The sequence below is a fragment of the Miscanthus floridulus genome, chromosome 19, assembly GCF_019320115.1.
Source record: "Miscanthus floridulus cultivar M001 chromosome 19, ASM1932011v1, whole genome shotgun sequence".
Lineage (NCBI taxonomy): Eukaryota > Viridiplantae > Streptophyta > Magnoliopsida > Poales > Poaceae > Miscanthus > Miscanthus floridulus.
Genome location: NC_089598.1, coordinates 5,593,795 through 5,615,781, shown reverse-complemented (window position 1 = coordinate 5,615,781; position 21,987 = coordinate 5,593,795). Strand labels below are relative to the sequence as shown.

The following is a 21,987-nucleotide window of genomic DNA, read 5'->3' as shown; positions in this document are numbered from 1 at the left end:
TATCTGATAAAGAGATATATTCCAAATTTGTTAGGTTGGCAAAGTGTTCCTGTGATATTACACCACTTAGATGGTTGTTGGATAGATCCAGAGAAGTCAAGTTTGTAAGTGCCCCAATCCCCATGGGCACAGAACCGGATAAATGGTTTGATCCTAGATCAAGATCGTTTAAACCGGTTAGGTTTGCTAGGCAATATGTTATATTTCCAGTTAAGTTTGCATCACTCAGATCCAACTTCTGCAATTTCCTTTGCGGACAACTTGGTAGCCTCTCCATCAAATATGTTATGTCCATACCAATGTCATTGTAGGAGAGATATAGAGCCTTCAGATTGCATAAATTTTGAAATGCTGCTGGTATCATCCCATTAAGATAGTTGAATATGAGATCCAGTGTTTCTAGTGAGGTCATGTTTCCCAGTTCATCAGGAAAGGGACCAAATAACCCACAACGATTAAGCTCAAGGCTCTTAAGGCTAGTCACATCCCAGAACCAGTTGGGTGCAATTTGACTGTTTAAGGAGTACGCTTCCAAATTTGAGAGTAGTACGCTTGAAACGTTGCGGCATTGTGACTTCCGCTCCATCACTATTACATCTCAACCTTATAGCGCTGTAAGGTTGAGATGTAATAGCGATGGAGCGGAAGTCACAATGCCGCAACGTTTCAAGCGTACTACTCTCAAATTTGGAAGGGTATTTACCGTATGAACCCAGTCAACCACTGTGCTAATGTTCACCCGACCCATGTTGAGATGCTTCAGTGAAGTGAGTTGTGCCAACCATGAAATCTCAGGTGAGTGCACATTGTTGCCAAAATTGAATTCACTATTTATGTCAAGGTAAACTAACTTGGACAGGTTGCCTAGCTGAGGCGGCACCCTACCAACAAAACACATATAGGAGAGGTTGAGATACTTCAAGCACTTGAGAGAGCCCAAGAATGCAGGTATTGGCACACCACCAAGAAGGTTCCCACTGAGATCTAGATGCCTCAAATGTGGTAGGTCAGGCAAAGAGTTACTTATCTGTCCACGCAGCCAACTGACGTTGCGGCTGAGATCATCAGATAAATAATCATCCTCGAAGTTGTTGTTGCGGAGGTCGAGCTTTATGACATGGCCAGTCCTATTGCTGCACAGAACGCCGTGCCATAGGCAGCAGTCATGGCCTCTCCACGAGCCTAGCCGGTTCGCGGGGTCGTCGGTTATTCCTGATTTGAAGGACATCAGCGCCACCCTCTCAGACACGAAGCAGCTGCGGCTACTATACTTCGCATTCGCAAGACTGACCATGAAAGTCGCCGATGTGGTGGCTGCGGCGGTGGCGGTGGCGGTGGCGGCGGCGGCAGCCACAAGTAAGAAGCAGAGCGCTGCATGCATATATAGCTTGGTGCGAGGTGGAGGGTGGTACTACAATTCCGGCCATTGTGCTGCTACTACGAAGATGCACAGACTCCAGTTTGTGGCAGTAAATATAGTAGTAGTAGCAACTAACATACAGACAAGAGTCCACTTCGTCCTCCAAGTCAGTCAAAAATGTCTGCGTCAAAAGTTCCATCAACTTCAGTCCGTCAAGAACCACTTTCTGCCAAACAAACTGACCAGCGCGTATACATTGGCACGCCGATTGGCGCACCAACGGAGGCCCCAGTAATTGATCGATATTTTTGCCTAGTCTCAAAGGAGCTTCAGTCAAAAAAGAAAGTGTATGAATCTTTTATGATATTTTGGTGTTTATTTATAGAATAGAAGTACTTATTTTGTCTCAAAAAGAAATCAAATCTTAGAGGTTTTCTAAGTCAAGTTATTATTTTAAATTTAGCAGAAAAATATCAACGTCCATGACACTAAATAAGTATACTAAAAATACAGAAAAAAATTCGATATATATGGCACCAAATAAAAAACACTATAAAGGTTTTTTTTGCAAGCACAAACCAACTGAGGAAGACGACGGATGAGGGAAGGCCAAAGAGGTACCGTGGTTGGGCCTATTAGGCTGCACCCGCGTGGTGGGAAGCCCACGTGTCTAGGGCCCAGACGAAATGTGAAGTTTCTGTGTTACCTATGTGGCGCTCGATTTAGTTCCATCGAGCATGGGTTGATGGACACTAGTAGAGAAAAGACTTTCGGTTCAGCACATTAGTCTTGTCTAGAATTGGGACCGAGACTAAGGGGTATTTGGATCCAGCGACTAAAACTTAGGAGGTGTGTCGGGAGGATGTTGCATGTGGTGTTCGGATACTAATAAAAAAATAAATTACATAATCCGTTAGTATTCCACGAGACGAATTTTTTAAACATAATTCTCCGTCATTAGCACATGTTTACTGTAGCAAAATATTGTCAAATCATGGACTAATTAGGCTTAAAAGATTCGTCTCGCAAATTAGTCGTAAACTATGCAATTAGTTTCGTAATTAGTCTATATTTAATACTCTATACATGTGTCAAACATTCGATGGGACAACGACTAAAATTTAGGATAGGGAACCAAACACCCCCTAATTGGAGCATTAGTCCACAGCCTTGACCCTTTATTCCCGGTTGATAACACCAACCTGAACTAATGAAGAATTTTTAGTCTCGGTTGGTGTTACTAACCCGGACTAAAAGTCCTCCGACAGGTTAGTTCAAAAGGAAAGCATCACATCTAAAGTCACATGTGTTGTGTAGGTGGGTGGAAAGTTACATGCGAGGCAATATATGAGGTCTTGGTTTCAAATCCCACGTGAGGCATAGAGGTGAGAGACATTATTATTTTTTATTCTTGAAGGACCTTTAGTTCGAGTTGAAGACAATCGGGATTAAAGTCCATCTATCTGCTAGTGGGATTAATTCTATCTAATATGTCATCCTGAATCAAAACATGACTCGGGAAGAGGCTAACCAGCGTGTAAACTCACGGTTGGCTTTTACCAATCTTTTGAAGAGCCGTGATCCTGTCCCGCCGGCTCCTCCTAGACAAATTTAACAGCTTTTGACGTTTTCCTTTCTCTTTAGGAATTATGATCATTATTAACTTGTATAGAAAGAAAAGAATCTGGCGAGCGATGACTATGCTTTGCAGAAAAGAAGTTAACACTGTTGTTCGCTTGAACTTATGAGCCATGGAACATTGTTTTTTCTCTCATAACAAATCAGTATCAGTCAGCTTATCAGCCACATAAACCATCAGCCAAACAGCTAACGGAAGCAAACGAATACGTTTCGGGAAGATCTTGAGGTGCAGATCCAGATGGATATGCATGATCTAGCTTAGTGGGCATCACTTTTTACTCCCTCTATTTTTAAATCTATGACATTATTATCATGTATTTAACTGATCATGAACGTCATTAATTGGAGTATATTTGAAAGAGAAGGGAGCATGGTTAGACGGTCGAGAGTTAGCTAGCTTATGTTTTGACATCTAGCTAGGCAGCTAAAACTATATATCGATGCACGCTTTGTATAGTTTCACGACATTTATATGATCATGTATTTCATTTAATTTGTCTAGTTACTCTTTATTAGCAATGTTTTCTTTCGTCTTTACATTACAGAGACAGACTTTAACTTTACCTTTACATATTTACCATCTACCAACAAAGAATCTGTTTATAGATGATGCGTGAAGGTAGAGCACAACCAAAGCGAAAGGGAAGCACGCAAGGAATAATAGAGCAGCAAGTAATGCAAAAAGCAGCTTGTTCGTGCGATCATATCACTACCAGAGAACAGACTTTAGAACGATGTCTCAATTTGGTATTAGTCTTGACATTTTTTTTTTGCCCCCGGGACTAAAGGTTCCTGCCCAACAGCTACTGCGGCAGACTTTTGCTGCAGGAGACCTTTAGTCCCGGTTGGAGTTACCAACCGGGACTAAAGGTTAACTTTTACTCCCGGTTGGTCCCTCCAACCGGGAGTAAAAGTCTACTCCCGGCTGGAGGCTACGTTCGGGACTAGAAAGGGACCTTTAGTCCCGGTTGCTGTCTCCAATCGGGACTAAAGCTTGAAACTGTAACATGCAGTCTTTTGAACCGGGACTGACAGCGTGCTGTCCCGGTTGCATTTATTGCCATGCTCTAAGCTTTAAGTTTTAGTCCTGGTTGCATTTATTGCCGTGCTTTACTCGTACTAGAAAGCTTAGAGCTTGAAACTTCAGTCGGGACTAAAGCTTAGAGGTTGAAACTCCAACCGGGACCCATATGTATGTTTCAAGCTTTTAGTCCCGGTTGTCGTGCTTGCATTTGTATGTAGGAATTGAAACTCCAACCGGAACTAAAGTAGCAATAAGAAACGAAGACGTACTTGATGGTGCTTTACTTGTACCTGCTTGCATTTACGAGCTTTAGTCCCGGCTTGTATTTACCTGCTTGCATTTACGAGCTTTAGTCCCGGCTTGCATTTACCTGCTTGCATTTATTGCTGACACTGGAAACGAAGACCTTTAGTCCCGGCTGGTCCGATGCAACTGAACACGACCAAATCAATTAGTCCCGACTGGTATTACGATCCGGGACTAAAGGTTTATCAGCCGGGACTAAAGGTCTTTTAGTTCCGGGCGTTTACAGGAGCCTCGATGGGCCGGCCCAGTACGCAATATGCTGGAATTGCTGGCCAGTCCCACCTATTAGCACCACCTCGCTTGCACAGAAGAGTGAAAGCTGACTTAAAAGCTCAGCTCTCGAACCAAGCAACACGAACTTGAACAGGATTGTACCGCTGATCCTTGACTAAAGGTCCTTCGTGCTATAGTTTATACAAAATGTTGAACATTATAAACGTACGTATATTCTAGCAGCGTAGAATGCGTATTCAAAAACCAAAACGAATCATCAATTAAAAATAGGAAAAATAGAAATAGAAACAAAAAAAACCTGGTAGCAGCGTGAAAATAAAAAAAAAGGAAAATAGAAATAGAAACAAAAAAAAGAAAAAAACAACCTTTAGTCTCGGTTGGGGTTATCAACCGGGACTAAAGGGTGCGGCCACGTTTACTTGGCTGGAGGGCCTTTAGTCCCGGTTGGTAACACCAACCGGGACTAAAGGTCCCTCTTTGGTCCCGGCTCGATGACCCACCTTTAGTCCCGGGATCGCTGTCCCGGCGCGGTAACCGGGACTAAAGGGCGTTACCGCCCGAGACAATAAGCCAATCCTGTAGTAGTGTATATATATAGGGTTGTCGGTCGACTTCAGAAATCACAAACATTACTTATATGTACAGTTCGTCTTCGTTTCATCTCCACCTGCCGCTGAGATCGATCGATTCATCTTATTGCAGATAGATAGATAGATAGATGTACCTGTACGTGTTCAGCTGCTACTCTATCTGGAATTCTGGACTGGTTTTTCTTGACGCCGTGGTCAAGGTAATTGAGCAATTAATGCAGTGACTTGTTTTTTACAGTAGCAGTTCCGAAAGGAAGTGCATGGTCGCTACATATACTCTTCCTCTCTATATTAGTAGCTAATATGGTTTGCCCATTAATTCGATGATATGATGATGCGCTAATCTGTTCCAGGTTAATAAATTCTCTTTAGAACTTTTAAAAATTAATTCTCTTTAGAAGTTTTTTTTTCTCAAGCATTTTTCATTTTGTTTCGATTAATAACATTTCTTAAATATTTTTGTGTATATTGTCAAAATTATATATGAATATGAAATTATGAACTAATTATCTCTTGCTTTTGAGACTAATACTAACAGCCCGGCTGCACAGAAGCCAATCATCGTACATTGCAATTAGATCGACGCAATTAATCTTGCAGAAAGCGTTAGGCCCGCTAGCTCCTGCCCACCTTCAAGTCCTTATACGTGTGCATATAGAAAGGCCATGCATGATGGCTGGGTAGGACACGGTTAGGTGCTAGCTGTGATCGAGAGGGAGTCGAGCTGTATGATTAAGTCGTTTTGCTGGCGTGTTGCCGCACTGTGACCGAGAGGGAGTCGAGCTTTGTGATTAAGTCCGTTGCGCAGGCGTACATGACCAAGGGATTGAGTGGGGCGTGGGGAAATGTAAGATGTTTTGACGACGAAAGGATCATATGACACGGCGTCTAGATCGAACGGTTATTAATGAGGGAGAGTAAGATCTCGGACGACGGAAGACTCATATGAAACGGTGTCAATATCAAACGGTAATGAAAGAGGGTTAACCCCCCATAAAAACTCGCTCTTTTGTAGTGTGATAAAGTTTGCGACATTTGCCTCTTGTAGACACCGCAAAACATTCCTCCATCTCTATGACATAAGGCATATATTTAGTTTTGTACACCTTCCATCTACGACAAAGGGTATATAGATGTGTACAATGCAATATGATAAATGCATATCAAATAATAACCCACATCATGCTGCAGCTATTAGCACTTGTATATATATAGTACTATTGATTCATCAGAAGTGTTAATTATTTATTAGTAATCAATATTGCAGGGGATCACAATCAAAGCAGATAATGTTGATGATGCGGCGAAGGAGATAATTGGCTTTCTGAAACGTACAAGACAGTGGGGTGTGATATATTTGCATGGCTGGTTTGCTGGAATGGGGCTAGGGGCATCTGCCATCCTCAAAGCGGTCGTCAAACAACTTAGATTACCACTATCAGAGGCTGCTACTAGGAAAGAAGCAGGCTCGGACAAGATCATCCACATCGATTGCTCACTTTGGCAAAACAAGAGGTCTTTGCAGAAGGCAATTGCGGAGGAGCTAAGGCTTCCCCAGGAGGTGATGGCATTCTTTGACCAGGGTGATGAGGAGGATGACTTTGACGGGGTGGAGCAGGCTGCTAGAGGTGTGATTCCGCATGTCAAGTGGGCAATCTTGAACGAACTTAGCAATTGTAAATTCCTTGTGGTGTCCCACAATGGGAGTGGCAACTATGTGGATCTGTGGGAATGTGGTGTCCCTGTCATGGGTGTTATGAGCAAGAGGGTGTTGTGGGCCTATCAGGCAGGTAGGTTCATGCTCTGTGATGGTGCCTTTGAGGAGGTTGAGATGGAGAAGTTAGCTGGGTTGAGTGATGTGTTCATATCGGTTGGCCCGCAAAGTATTATCACCCGAAATGCAGTCGTTAATGTCTTATTTCGCTTCCTGCATGCTGAGGCTGAGGAAGTTGCTAGGTACAGTGGTGTTCTTGAACCTGACTCTAGTAAGATTGTCTTGGAATACATCTTGTACATGGTGCTAAGATGACACTACAACATAAACTGGGCCATTCATGCAGCCAACTATTGGGTATGTGATGGAATCATAGAGGATGCCAATGATTATGGTAGATCGGCATGGGAGATCGGTGATGCTCTGCATAGGAACATGAATTTAGATTGGCCTTTGAGTTCGATGGGTAATTTATATGAAATATTAAGAGACAAAAAGTGGAGGCATAGTGAACGACACTAGGTTTCACTCACTAGCCAAGATGAAGCAGCAGCAGAAGTCCCAACATCCTTCTTCACTTTTGACAATAGGATATCAGTAGGCAGCATGTTTGAAAAATCATACATGAGTAAGCTACGAGTGTTACATCTCTCTGGCTGCATCTTCAGTTATTCATCTCCCCCATTCCTAAGTTGCATCAACCTAAGGTTCCTCCTGCTCGACCATTGCAAAGACACAAACCTTGCACCACATGATGGTGAAAAAGAGGGTTGCAGCCAAGACATTAGAACATGCTTTTAGAATTTGTGGGTACTAGAGCTGAGTTACACAAACTGGTATTGGTTGCCATAGAAAGAGATGTTGGATCTAATGGTTGAACTTAGGGAGTTGAATGTAAAAGGAGCAGACAATAGGAGCATGATGTATCTACATCATTGTAATTGTTCTAAAAGTAGGATGCTCAAGCTTCGAGTGGTAGTGTCTATAGAGTCATTTGAAGAAGATGAGGTAGTCAAGTCAACCCATGTGTTAACCAAATCATCTAAGGACTATGGCATTACTGGTGCCACTGATGATAGAGATCATATTTCATCATTCCCAAACCTATCAAACTGGCACATCCTTAAGACTATCATCATCAATGGTTGTGGTGAGCTAGAAGAAATTGAATACAACACTTTGCCCCCATCACTAGAGTCATTTTCCTTCACCAGCAATATTGTCCCAAAAGGATAAAGAGGATCTCCTTCTGGGGATGTGCCAAATTGAAATCCATGTTTCTTATAGGACAGTTTGGTAGCCTTGTGGAGCTAGACATGTCAGGTACACCAATTGAAACCCTTGACCTCAGTGTGATTCAAGCCCAGAACCTTAAGCAAATCTTTCTTTTGGGATGTGAGAAGCTCCATGCAATACTATGGCCACATGATGAAAACAAGAAGATAAAGTTAGAGGTGCTACGCATTGACACCACCCATATAACATGGGCCAGGGAAGATGCCTCCAAGAAGGAAGATTCTACTAGTGGTGACTTTACAAGTATAGAATCACAGTCAATAGCAATGCATGGCAACAACAAATCATTGGCCTACTCAGATTCGTATATTTCCTTGAGGGATCCAAGGCTTTTTCAATCACTTCTACGCATCAAACTTTTCAAATTTTTACATGTCGAGATTTCTTCTACCGGTGGTCACAAAGGTATCACTCGAAGAGTCAGTGACACTACTTGCAGTGTCAATGAACTAGAGGTGCCAGCCATAAGCTTGCAAAAGGCTACTAGTAATTTGTATATGGGTGACATCATTTCCAACTTGAAAGACAATTCCAAAATTATTGGTGCCAATGGAGGAGATGTTGATATTGATGCTCCAGCCATCATGTGGATGTGGCCATGCCCACCTATTCCTACGCATTCTAGTTGGGCCCACTGTAACACCCTCGATGTTACGCTCTAAACAAATTACTAAACCATGTCATGAGCATCATGTTTACATGATAATGCATGTGATGGAATGAATAGATAAAGTATTGCAACCTAAAATGATCAATAAAAATGTTAAATAAGAAACTATTACACAACTCATGTATATTAAGTAGGGTTTAAAATCAATTTTTATTGAATAAAAATACTATAGAACATATATGTGGCACTTAAATATAATTGGAATATGAACTTTGTAGATGATAATGAAATACTTGTCGTGGAAAAATAACATTGCTAGCCAACATTTCTAATAGCCTAAAAAGGGAACTTGAAATCAAATTCAGCTCAAGGACTTAAAAGAATTTAAGTATATATAAGCAGCAAGACAGTGCAATATTTGGCGATTTATTTTGTGAAATCGAGTTAGGAGGTGGTGTCGTGTTTTAGCTCGGGTTGGTAGCCTCATATGACATCTTGAGCATGATAAAGATGGTTTAGGTCCAGAAGCAACTGTTTAGTTGTCATAGGTGCTTTAAAATACGTGCACAACACATTCTCAGCCTAACTCGCCGGGTGGACGCGGTCACCCAGCTCGGGCGCTCGACGTCGCCATGCTGGTCGCGCGTGCACGCACTGCCGTGTGTGGCCAGCCATGGCTGCCTCTGGCCCGGCTGTGGCCCGGCTACCGCTAGCCCACCGCACGGAGTTGCTGCTGCCGTTGGCCCCGCCGCGCGGAGTTGCTGATGCCGCCTGTTCCGCCCCACGCCGCGACGAAGCCACTGTCGGCGCCGTCACCTCATCGTTGCGTCCGCACACTATTACCCTGCATCGTGTTGCCGCTACTGACGCCACCACGACGCCGTGCTGCGCTGCTGCCGCTCGCTCTGCCACCGCGGGCACGTGGGCTGTCTTGCCGCACCGTCGACCCGCCCTATGCCGCGACACAGCCGCTGCAGGTGCCATCGCCTCACCGTCACGTCTGTGCCTTCCTCTACACCCCTACCCTGCTGCTGGCCCGGTTTGGTGCTCATCGCAGCCGCGCGCACATGGTAGAGCTTGCCGTCGCCTTGCCATTTATGGCACTGCGGTCGCGTGGGCCATGTCGGTCGTGCACGAGGGCGCTTGTCCTCAGCGCTTGCACGTGGGCCTCCATGATCACGCCGACCACATCCTGCCGAGGCGAGGCCAACCGAGCCCACCTGCCGCGCCCCATCTTTCTCTTTCTCTCTTTCTCCCTCTGCTGCCGCTGTCGAGCCGTGCCATCAAATTACCTAGCAAACAATCACCTCCATTCAATTCAGTGCATCTACGATTTCAACATCATGTCCTCTCGCTGCCCGACCCCACCCAGCCTTGAATCGTGCAAGGCCAAGCTCCAATTTGGAGTTTTTCCCACCGCCGTGCCATTAAGGCCGCGCTCGGCCATGGTCGAGGGCAGCCCTCCTACCGCCCATCCTGAACCAATTCACCTGCACCACTAGCATTGCCTTGACTCCCTCTTCACCCTGCACACCTTAGCCAAACCGCTACCATCTCGCTGTCATCGCTGACACGACCGTGCCGCCGCGGTACGTCACCGCACATGGTCAGCCCTTCTCCATCTCCTCTTCTCCAACCGTCACCTCGGCTAGGTCCATGGTAGTCTATTGATGCTCACTCGCTAGCCGGTTAGGTCCTTAGGTGCCCTGGTTCGCCGGAGCAGTCATGTCATTATCGCGGATGGTCGCGCGTCGCCGCAGCTCGCTCTAGTGCGTCCCACCGCCCCGCGTTGCTGCTCGGTGTAGGCGGTTGGACCATAGTTGAGTGTCAGCCTAACCGACGAGCCAGTGTGGGTCTCTGGTGGCCGGTGTGGCCACCCCATGCCACCGCTCGCCGCGTCGCTGAGCATGGGTTAGCCGGGGGTGCGCGCGGGGGAGTTTCAGGAAAGGCGGTGGGTTAAGTGAGAAGTCTTGTGAGAAGGGGAAATAGCGTTAGGACTTAGTTATAATTCGGGAGAAGTGCGAGGTCTATTTTGCAAAAGCGCCAGTGCACGCAGGATTCCCCCGCCGTGGGCCGTCTCGAGCGCAGGGCAGTGTCGCGTGGGCCGCTTCAGCGGGCCGTTGCGCTTGCACGTTGGGTCGCGCGGGCCGCGCGTATGGGCCGCATGGAAAGATTCACTTTTCGTTCCATAAGGAATTAGAAATGGTTTTCTAATTTAATTTCTGAGTTGATCTTTGGTAATTAATATAAAATCATGTAGGTGTCCAAACAATTATGAAATAAATTTTGTTAGGTTCCTAAAATTGTGCTCTATCTGCTGGTGTATTTAGTTCATGTTTATATGTGTTGACATTAGGGGCTATTAAATCATTTGATGATGCTTAATAATATTAAGTTTATTATTGCAGGAATTTTTATGGTAAATTGGTGATAGCTTTAGTCCTGAAATTTTTATAGTAGCTTCATTGTATTATTATGTGCTCACTATAATTTTTGTAACTTTAGAATAGACTAAGCATTAGGGTAGTTAAATGCTCTTTGTTTCAATATACATTAAATCATTAGTAAAAATAAAGATATATCCTTGATTTACTAAGCTAAATGTTGTTAGTTGAACCCAACACCTTGTTTCATGAAAATAATAGTTATCTTATTATCTTAGTCATTAGAACTAGCTTAGGAGCTTAGTATGTGTATTCTTAGTTTAAGAGTTGTTGTTGCGTAAATGCTAAGTGTTGCATCATCATTGCATGCATGTAGAGAACGAGTTGGCGGAGATCGTGACCACCGGCGATCACGAGTTCGAGGAGATCGTCGAGGAGTACGAGGAGGAGATTCTCGTGCAGAAAGAGGTCCCAGAACCGCCACTAACTGACTCAGCTGACACCACGCCTGCCCAAGGCAAGCCCCGGTGAATAACCTCTATTTTATAATTCACTGTATAAAAATGTGTTGTGCATTTACGTTACAGGAATTTTTTAAAACCACATGCATAGATACACCTGTCCTAAGAGTCTTACTAGTGCAGGTTCTTGTAGATGTTATGCTTAGGTCATCGGTAGCGTGAGTAACCTGCCGTTGCTCACAATAGGGGATTATTATTACTCTCATAATAAAATGATGAAAGAAAAAATGAAGACAGGACAGGGATATGGTATAGGTATTGATGGGTGTAACAGGTTGTCCCGCGGTCAACGGGGCTTAGCTTGGTTACACCGTTTCTCTATTCATGTCGATTAAGGACCGTCCGTTGCTGTGAATGATAGTCAGGTCACAGACTTATTATCCTGAGCACATATTTGCTTATGGGAGCGGGAAGGCTCGTTACGCTCTTGTCCTGGGTTCCAGTTCTTTCCGTACCGACTGATTGGAGACGGGGAAAGGTGGATGTCTAAGCACCATATTGAGACCGGGTCTCAAGTGTGGGGGCTTGGAGTCCAAGTTGGACAGGGACTTGGACCTCGTGACAGGAGTGAAATGGGTTGGTCTTGTTTGTGCCTAGGGTACAAACGAGACGTGTGTTTCAGGGTACCCAGCTGGGATACATTGGTTCATGAATCATCGTTTTCGTGAGACGGTATGACTTGGCTATGGTCTAGCACCGTAGTAAGAACTGAAAGATGAAACATGGTGAAATGGTTCTGATTGCTTAACCCTTGCTTAAAAGTAGAATAAGTGCTTACCTAGAATGGTTAGCTAATGAAGTAATCATCACTGCTAATAAAACTTGACTGTAAGGATGAACTGTTAGTAATACTTTTCATAAATAAAAAAGAAAACAACAAACACATATTGCCTATCATATCCTTGAGAATCGAAAAACTATTCCCACTAGTGGGGTAAGTCTTGCGAGTACATTGTGTACTCAGGGTTTATTTTACTCATGTTGCAGGTGCAGCTTGTGGAGTAGCTCTTGTGTGGAGGATTCTTCTAGTAGGCACAGACGGATCCTTATATCGTTTCTGCTAGATGTTTATTTTCATTCCGCTATTTAATTATCGCACTCTGAACTCTAGTATTGTAATAAATAATTTTCAAGAACTCTTGTTGTATAAAATGGACTAAGTATTATAAGTTCGTACTCATTATTGGATTCTGGATGTAAAACGTGGATTGTTTCGAGTTCTCTCTTGAGGTGTGTTCGACGGAACTGTCCGATGTAGCTCACTTTCGAGGTGCTTAGTGTCTAGTAAAACGTGTTATTTCGGACGGTTCTACCACACCCACTGCTACATTAGCATGCAAGATGAGATACCAACCCACGCGCATGTTCGCTTGACTTATAAGCCGTACTTTTTAGCCAACGAATAATATTTTTCTCTCACAACAAATCAGCCAACAGTATTTTTAGCTATGACTTATTAGCCAAATGAACATGGCACCGATCGTTGCAGGGCACTACTAGTACTACCAAACAACGTACTAAGATTGCTCAGCCAAGTATTGTGCATGAGAGCCAAGACCTTGCACTTGCATGACAACTTATCCATCACCAATATCCCTGACCTTGCACCGCCTGCTACAATAAATTTAGATTGAGATAGCCTACTATGGTGCCAACTCGAGAGATGCCATGGCTCACTCCTCCTTCTATACGGGAGGATGATGACAACATTTTTGATATCTAGAGACATGAAAAAGTCTACATAATCGTTTCACCTTTGACATCATGGCTACTTTACACCCTAAACTTTAAAACCGTCTATTGAGCATGTTAAAGTTTTCCAAACCGTTTAATTAACCCCCCTAGAGTGATTTTGCACTACAAGAAACCTTGTAATCTATGACGAAATTTTTGTGACGATTTCTGAGAACGTCGTTAACTGTCACAATCTGTGACGATTTTCATTTTCCCGTCACGAATCTGTCAGAGTGGATATGAGGCCCGTAATATAGTGACGTTTTATCAGTTTCGTCACAAAGCGGCCCAAAACCTGTGACGTTATGATGAATTCGTCATGAATTGTTCCAAAACCTACGACATAATAATAAATTCGTCACAAATTGTTCCAAAATCTGTGACGTTCTAATAAATTCGTCGCCATTTTCAGTCCACGTCATCACGTCACGTCGCCGCTCCGCCACGTCAGCCGGCCACGTCGGCCGCACCGCCACGTATTCCGGCTACACGTCGCTGCTCCGCCACGTCAGCACGCTCGGCTTGGGCTGCTAGGCCTGCACGCTCGGCTTGGGCCTGCTTGGCCGCCGCTGCTGCTTGCTCGCTCTGCTTGCACGCTTGGGCCGCTGCTGCTTGCTCGGCTTGGCCGCTGCTCTGCTTGCACGCTTGGGCCGCTGCCGCTCTGCTTGCATGCTTGGGCCGCTGCTGCTTGCTCGGCTTGCACGCTTGGGCCGCTCGGCTTGGGCCTGCTTGCACGCTTGGGCCGGCCGCTGCTGCTGTTGGGCCGCTACGCTCGGCTTGGGCCTGCAGGCCTGCGGGTTAATGGCAAAAAAGAATTGCTGCGACCGGGAATTGAACCCGAGACCTCGCGGACGAACGAAACCTGCCTTACCACTAGGCTACTAGTTCATTTGTGTTTTGGTATTGGACTATTTCCTTTTATAAACAGAGAGTTGCGGCCGAGCTAAAATAGCTAAAGCAGATGGATCGAGAGATTCACATGCGCCGTCCCCGACTCCACCTGCGCCGTCCCCGACTCCTCCTGCGCCGCGCCGTCCCCGCCTCCACCTGCGCCGTGATGCGCCGTCCCCGCCTCAACCTGCGCCGTCCCCGCCTCCACCTGCGCCGCGCCGCGCCGTCCCCGCCTCCACCTACGCCGCGATGCGCCATCCCTGCCTCCTGCTGCGCCAGTGTTGAGTGTCCACGGTATGTATGTGCCGGCCGCCATTGTTGAGTGTTTCTTTTGACTTGGTGTAGATGTACTTGTTCATTTTGGTTGCTGTGCTATGGATGAACAGATGGATCGAACTTGGGTGCATAGAAAATTGTTTTCCCCTGAATACATTGCTGGTGTGAAAGAATTTATGAGCTTCGTTCACAGAAAATTCAGTGAGAATGTTGAAATTTTGTGCCCATGTGGTAGATGCCTTAATCAGAAATACATGAATCAGGCTAGATTGAAGAAGCACATATTGATGAATGGAATGGACAGTACTTACACTCGATGGATTCATCATGGAGAGAACTTGGATGTAGATGTTATTGATGATCCTATTCATGTGCATGATGTAGAAGATTGTTCCCTACATGATGTAGAACTAACAGAGGATGACAATTATGGTGTTGATCCTTTAGAAGCGGTTTTAGGAGACCTGCACACTGCAAAAGAACAAACAAGACATGATGGACAAATTGACGAAGGTAATGCAGACCATCAGGATCAAGATTCATTTTTCAAAATGGCCATGAGAGAGGCAAAGCGTCAGCTTTATCCTGGTTGTGCCAAATTTTCAAGGTTCTCCTTTGTGGTGAGGCTCCTTCATATGAAGTCATTATATAGGATAAGCAATTCTGCTTTTTCTGTAGTAATGAAGCTATTGGCTGAGGCGTTCCCGGAATGCAATACACTCCCAAAATCATATAATGATGCAAAGAGTCTTCTTAAAGAATTAGGTCTCGGATATGAATCAATACATGTGTGCTACAATAATTGTGTGCTGTTCAGAAAGAAATATGCCAATTATGATAATTGCTCTGTTTGTGGTCTCTTAAGATGGAAAGATGCAGAAAGGAAGAAGATACCTCAGAAAGTGTTGCGGTATTTTCCATTGGCACCTAGGTTAAAAAGGATGTTTGCAACCAAAGAAGCATCAGAAGAAGCACAATGGCACAAGTTAAAGCGGCAGCCCAATGAGACAGAAATGAGGCACCCAGCTAATGGCGAGGCATGGCAACATTTCGATCGAGTATATCTAGATTTTGCAAAAGATCCAAGAAACCTTAGACTTGGGCTTGCTACTGATGGGTTCAATCCTTTTTTAGAACAGAACTCAAGATACAGCATGTGGCCTGTACTTGTTGTGCCATACAACCTTCCACCCTGGGCATGCATGCAGGAGTCAAACTTCATGATGGCTTTGCTTATTCCAGGACCTAAATCACCTGGGAAGGACTTTGATGTATTTTTAGAGCCTCTTATAGAAGATTTACTTGAACTTTGGAAGGGTGTGCGTACTTATGATGCTAATACTCGCCAAACATTTAGCCTTCGTGCTGCAGTTCTGTGGTGCATCCATGACTACCCAGCTTTGAGTACTCTTTCAGGGCGTACCACGAAAGGCTATTTTGCATGTACTCATTGTGACAAGCACCCTCTTTCATACAGCCTAAGGAGCAAAATTGGGTATATTGGGCACTTTCGATTCCTTCCAAAAGGACATCGTTTGCGGAGAAACAATGAGTTTGCTGCTCTTCATGAAAGCAATGACCAACCAGGTCAATTCTCTATAGAAGAGCTGCTGGCTGAACTGGAGAAAGTTAAAGATGTTACACCTGGGAAGACGAAGCATTCTGACATGGAAGGGGGTCATGTGCGGCGAATTTGGAGCCGGATGGTTAGTTTATGGAAGTTACCATATTGGAAAATTTTGAAGTTGAGACATAATCTTGATGTTATGCATATTGAGAAAAACATATGTGAGGCCCTCATTGGGACAATTCTGAACATAGCTACTTCAATCTTAAAGTATGAGTTGAGTTACTATGAACTGTGTGAGAGTTGTCTACATTTGTGAACAATGTATGCTCCAACTTTATCAAAATAGTTATTTTCTGTTACAAGCTTAATTATAAACCTAAAATATGTTGCCACATCAATATTTAGAATTTTTGGAACAAATGTAGATAGTATTGCAATTACTACGTACGTGACAAGTTGGAGATAAAAGTTTGAATTGTCTCCTGAAGACAACGTAAGTTGTCTCCATCTCCAATCCATGGTCTCCAATGGAATTTATAAAAAGTTTTTGTGCAAATTTTCGAATCTTATTGGAGGGACAAATAGTTGAACTTAGGATTACTTTCAATTAGAGCATAGAAATTCAATTAAATGATGGAAAAGTACCAAATCTATTGACAAATTATTCAAACTCCTACATGAGAACTTATATTTGTTGCCTGCTACATGAGATAAAAGTTTTTCGATGAAATTATGGAAACAAATTGAAGCTAAATTTGAATGCAAAGTGGGAAGCTAAATTACGTAAAATGAAGCTAAATTATGTAAATTCCTGGCAAGAGGGCCTCTTCTCCCGGCCATGGGCTGAATTCAGTCGGCCCAATGCCACCAGCCCCAAATTTTTCGCACAGTGAATTCACGCTAATACCCTCCTATTCCAAAAATCCCACTACATTCATTAGGGTATATCTGTAATCTCCTCAAATCACCCGCGGCGCCCTAATTCCAAACCTATCTCCATCTCTCTCCCACCGCCCACAAACCAATCTCCTGCACAGCCGAATGCAATCTCCTCCTCCTCCACCGGCGCGCATCGTCTCCTGCACAGCCGGCGCGCCCCCATCTCCCAGCTTCTCTCTCCCACCACCTACCTACGCCGCCGCGCCCCCATCTCCTCCTCCTCCGCCGAGGGACACGCGCCTCCGCTGTCCCCCATCTCGTCCTCCGCCGACCGCCGAGGGCCGAGGGCTGCCCTCCTCCACCGAGGGTTGCGCTTCACCGCCGAGGGCCTCCCCCATCTCCTCCTCCGCCGACCGCCGAGGGCCGCGCGCCTCCGCCTACTCCGAGGGCAACCCTAACCCTAGCCGCCACCAAGCCATGCCGACGAAGGGTCATTCGAAGAAAACAAAAGCACTTGGGACGCCAGGTATATGTGCTCATGTCCACGTTGGTTGCTCATGTCCTCGTTGGTTAATTACCTGTAGTTCTTACTACTTCTGTTCATCACACATGTTTGCTAGTCGCTTCTTTCATGTCACCAATTTACTGGTTTCATTATTTGTGATTGTAAACTTGTTTAGTATCATGTTATTTACTTGTTACCTGTAGTTATTTACTGCTATTATGTCCACAATGGTGTTGCTCATGTCCTCGTTGGTTACCTGTAGTTATTTACTGGTTTAATTATGTGTGATTGTTTAGTTTATCATGACTGCTCCATATACAGTTTACCATGACTGCTTCATATGTAATTACCTAGCTAACTCTTTATTTTACCCAAATGCTCACTTCCACACCTGTAAAACATTCATGTGAAGTATCAAGCTTAACTTTCACAATCGATGCCATGTCCTTGAGATCTTAATGTACAAATGTTTTGAATTTGGTATGAAACCTGTGCTCGTTCTGTTAGTATTCTGAATCTCAATGTTGTGAGTTCAAATATGTCAATTAGTTTAAATTAGAATGTTCTGTTAGTGCTATAGATATATGTCAATGAGTGCTGCAATATTTTTATTCTGTTGCATACTAAGTTTACAAAGGGTTGGTCACTGATCATTTTTTTTCTCTTGTTACATTGCACCTTCGTAGCACCGCTCCATCCGTACGAAGAGTTGCGGCTCCGACAATGCATGAGGAACAGTGCAAGGCTGCAGCAACTTGGTCTTATTCCTTCCAATCCCTTTTCTGGAAGCACAACACCAAATTCTCAAGACAAGAACAAGACAAAACAGAGAAATAGAGAAGATTCTGAATCTAACTATGAACCAGATTCAGTTGATGATGACATTGCTAAGGTGAGAATTCTTCCATCTTGTCAGGGCTTATGTTCCTGTCTTTTTGTTAATGCAATATAATTATCTTGAAATTCTATTCACTAATCAATGCTCCCATTTCTACAAGGGCTCAGATGCAACACCTACTAGAGTCAAGTTTCGCTCTTGTAAGAGAGTGTATGCATCAGTTGCCCCAACTACTACAAGTCCAAAGTCAAACAAAACCTTTTCCCAGCCTGATGCAAGTGTTGAACCAAGTGACATCCATGTGGCACCTCCACAGGCTAGTCTTGCACCAAGTGACATTCATGTGGCACCTCCATCACACCCTGATGGGAGCCAAGCTGTTGAACCAGCTGTTGATGCTCAAGGTTAGTTCTACTACCTTTTTTTCATTCTCCAATGCCTCTGATTTCCTGTCGAATGCAATCTTACTCCTTTTCTGCTATTTTTTATATGATGGAGCTGATGCCATTCTGCCAGGTGGTGGTCACAACAATTTGCCCAATGAAGGTGAGCCTTTCAAACTATCATTCAAATGCCTTTGATTGCATGATGAATGTGTTCTTACTAACTGTCATTTTTAGATGATTTTGGCTTGTATGATGACAACAACACCATGGATGACACAACTGATGCCATTGCCCAACCTGTTGGTGGCAACCCAAGCACCAATGAAGGTGTTTGTTCCTCTACCATGTTATTCCATATTCAATATTGCATTACAACTTTGGTTGGTGTATGTTAATTGCATTTTCAATGATCATCTACAACCAGGACGACAAGAGCGAAGGAAGCGAGGAGTTAATATGGGACATGGTCTCCACAGGATCAACCGGTCTCATCGGGGCAAGCTGCCAATTGTCATACCAGAAGGAAATATCAGGCCCTTGGTACCTCTTGTTGCTGCAAAGTTTGCAAGTGAATGCAACATTGCAGTCAGGAACCATGTACCTGTGCTCACGCATTGGAAGAAGTACAAGAAACGCCCTACAGTGATTGATACTTTTTTGGGAATACTTCGTGTAAGTACATTCTCCAAGGCCTTTCTCCATCTCCCTGTTTTGAACCATGCATGCATACTACCCTGCTGCCTAGTAAATAAAAATACGCACTATTTCTTACATATGTCCTTCCATCTGAATAGGCAAAGTTCGACATTGACACAAATGATGATGTGGTTAAACATGGTTGCCTTGAAATGATGAAGTCTGCAGTTCGCCAACAACGACACAAGCTGAAGCAACAATTTTTTGATCATATTCCACTCCATTTGGTTCCAAAAACTTCTCCTGTGAAATCAACAAGTAATGAAGATTGGATTGAGCTTGTGGAATTATGGAAGACTCCCAAAAAAATGGTATGTTTTGCCGAAAAACGAACTCTTGCTCTCTACATTATACTTTGCCACTCCTCTAACATGTATTCTGTATGAGATGTAGGTGGCATGTCAGAAGAACAAAGACAACCGAGGCAACGTTTCTTTACATCAAACAACCGGCTCCCGTAGCTACCCAGTTTTTGTAGAAAATTTGGTAAGTTAGCAATGTTGATGTTTTGCCATGTTAACTGCATTTCCATTGTCATGTTGCTGTCATGTCTTAGAAAATTGTGATGAGTTCAGATCAGATCCACACTTGTGAAACATTCGTGTTAAGTATCAAGCATAACTTTACAATCTGTGCCTTGATATCTTAAATGTGTCAACGAGTTTAAATCTGGTTGTAGCATAACTTTACAATCTGCGCAGACCTGATTTCATGCTATCTTGGGCCCATTTTCTGTATGCTGAGCTTGTAGCACTAGTAGCACTTGTAGCACTTTTCTGTATGCTGAGCTTGTAGCACTTGTAGCTCCATTTGACTGCCCAGATCTGATTTCATGCTATCTTGGGCATATTTTCTAATATGAATGCCTGTAAATGAAATGCTGGTTCTGTACTTCATAAATTATATGTTTAGCTGTTAATTTCTGACCGTATTGGTCTCTTTCAAGTATTTGTTTTGTCAAGTGTTTCCATTCACATCCATCTTTCTGACCATAAATAATAACTGAATGCTCCATGGGTTGCTTACTACAGCAAGTAAATGATAACTGAATGTTCCTTTGAAATGTCATAATTTCAGGGAAATGAGTGTGAGGACGAGGATCAGGAACCTGATGCATTTGATTTGTTCAAATTGTGCCACTACAGCAAGAAAAAGAAAGGCTTCGAACCTGCTGTCCAATCAGTTATTGTAAGTCTGTTCACTAATGGTGTCATTTTTTTTAGATAATTTCAAGTGCCTCGTGATCCTGAATCATATTTTCTACTTGATTGATAGACTGAAATGGAAAGCCAGATGGCTGCGCAACCACAAGAAGGTGAACAACCCAAGTCTAGGGCTCAGGTTGTAGCTGATGTGCTTCAGCGTAACAACAAAAAGAGCATGTTTCTTCAGAATGTGGGGATGCAGACTAAGCGACCAAGGTTGACTGCACAACTGGAAACGGAGAAGAGGGACAATGTTGAGCTTCGATTGATTGTCAGCAACCAGCGCGCACAAGTGGAAGACCTGTCAAAACAACTACTGGAAAATGAGCAGATAAGGATAAGAGACAGAGAAGAGATGAGCAAAAAGCAAGCTGAGTTGGAGGCCAAGTTTGAGTTATTTTTGGGTCAAAATCGAGCTGGCTAACTGTTGGGGCTGTTTGTTTATGCTTTTGATAGCTGGATTTTGGTTTTTTGGTCGCTATTGGTTTTTTGGGTCAAAATCATAACTGTTACTGGTTGTTTGGGCTGATTGGTTGATATTACTGTTACTAGTTGGTTTGGCTGAATCATTACTATAATTTTCCGTTGAATGATTGATATAATATTAAAGATATGAAGGCACGCCGAATCGGCGGCCTTCTAGGATGTCCACGTAAGTCTTTTTTATTTGGTGTGTTAGATCGAAATTCCACGGCTCATATGAAACGCGTCTCAACTGGCCAGGTGAGGCAGTAGCAGGTGACATGCATGGCCGGTGCCTAACGCGTACATGCATGCTGCTGGGGCCGTCCTTGCTTTGCATGCATGCATCACTTGTCGATTTATGTACTGAAGCCATCTACTAGGCTGTAAGCGGCCATGTCACTAATTTCTACCCCCACCGTCCACCGTCCACCAACCACTGACATTGAATGGAGCAAGTGGACAGACAAATGAACAATATGTATTTACATGCAGAAATTTACTACCAGTAAATTTGAAAATAGGACGCCACGTCCAGAACATGCAATGCCCTTTTCTCATTACATACAAGAATTGACTATCAGCCTTTTCTCACGTACGTTCTTTTTATTTGGTGCGTTAGATAGAGATTCCACGGCTCAGATGAAGCACGTCACAAACGGTCTTCTTCCGTGCATTCAGCAGTAAATAGATGAAATAAGTGGACGCATTCAATGAAGTATCGCTTCCCTTCCTTGGTGATCGTACTCGACACGTAAATGGACGGTGGCGCGTAGCAGGGACGATGGATCCTCGACAGACATGGTCGGTGACTAATTAGCGCATGCAAGTACGCATGCTGGGCCTAGGAAAGCACGGGTGGTTG

The 21,987-nt window shown here is 44.0% G+C and overlaps 3 protein-coding genes and 2 pseudogenes across 3 annotated transcripts; 4 read left to right on the top strand and 1 right to left on the bottom strand.

Moving 5' to 3' along the window:
* Positions 1-591: 591 nt before the first annotated feature.
* Positions 592-1,381, bottom strand: LOC136525443 (receptor-like protein EIX2). Its single transcript, XM_066518426.1, has 2 exons — positions 704-1,381; positions 592-612 (listed from the first exon to the last, which is right to left on the bottom strand). The coding sequence occupies exons 1-2, from the start codon at positions 1,379-1,381 to the stop codon at positions 592-594; spliced, it is 699 nt and encodes a 232-aa protein (XP_066374523.1).
* A 3,902-nt stretch (positions 1,382-5,283) lies between these two features.
* LOC136525442 (uncharacterized) lies at positions 5,284-7,391 on the top strand (annotated as a pseudogene).
* Positions 7,392-7,493: 102 nt separating this feature from the next.
* LOC136525441 (uncharacterized) lies at positions 7,494-14,590 on the top strand (annotated as a pseudogene).
* Positions 14,591-14,691: 101 nt separating this feature from the next.
* Positions 14,692-16,467, top strand: LOC136525440 (uncharacterized). Its single transcript, XM_066518425.1, has one exon. The coding sequence runs from the start codon at positions 14,692-14,694 to the stop codon at positions 16,465-16,467; it is 1,776 nt and encodes a 591-aa protein (XP_066374522.1).
* Positions 16,468-18,262: 1,795 nt separating this feature from the next.
* On the top strand, positions 18,263-21,084 carry LOC136525439 (uncharacterized). Its single transcript, XM_066518424.1, has 7 exons — positions 18,263-18,427; positions 18,890-18,919; positions 18,994-19,431; positions 19,554-19,766; positions 19,849-19,941; positions 20,533-20,643; positions 20,731-21,084. Exons 1-7 carry the CDS (start codon positions 18,263-18,265, stop codon positions 21,082-21,084), a joined length of 1,404 nt encoding a protein of 467 aa, XP_066374521.1.
* The last annotated feature ends 903 nt before the right edge of the window (positions 21,085-21,987 follow it).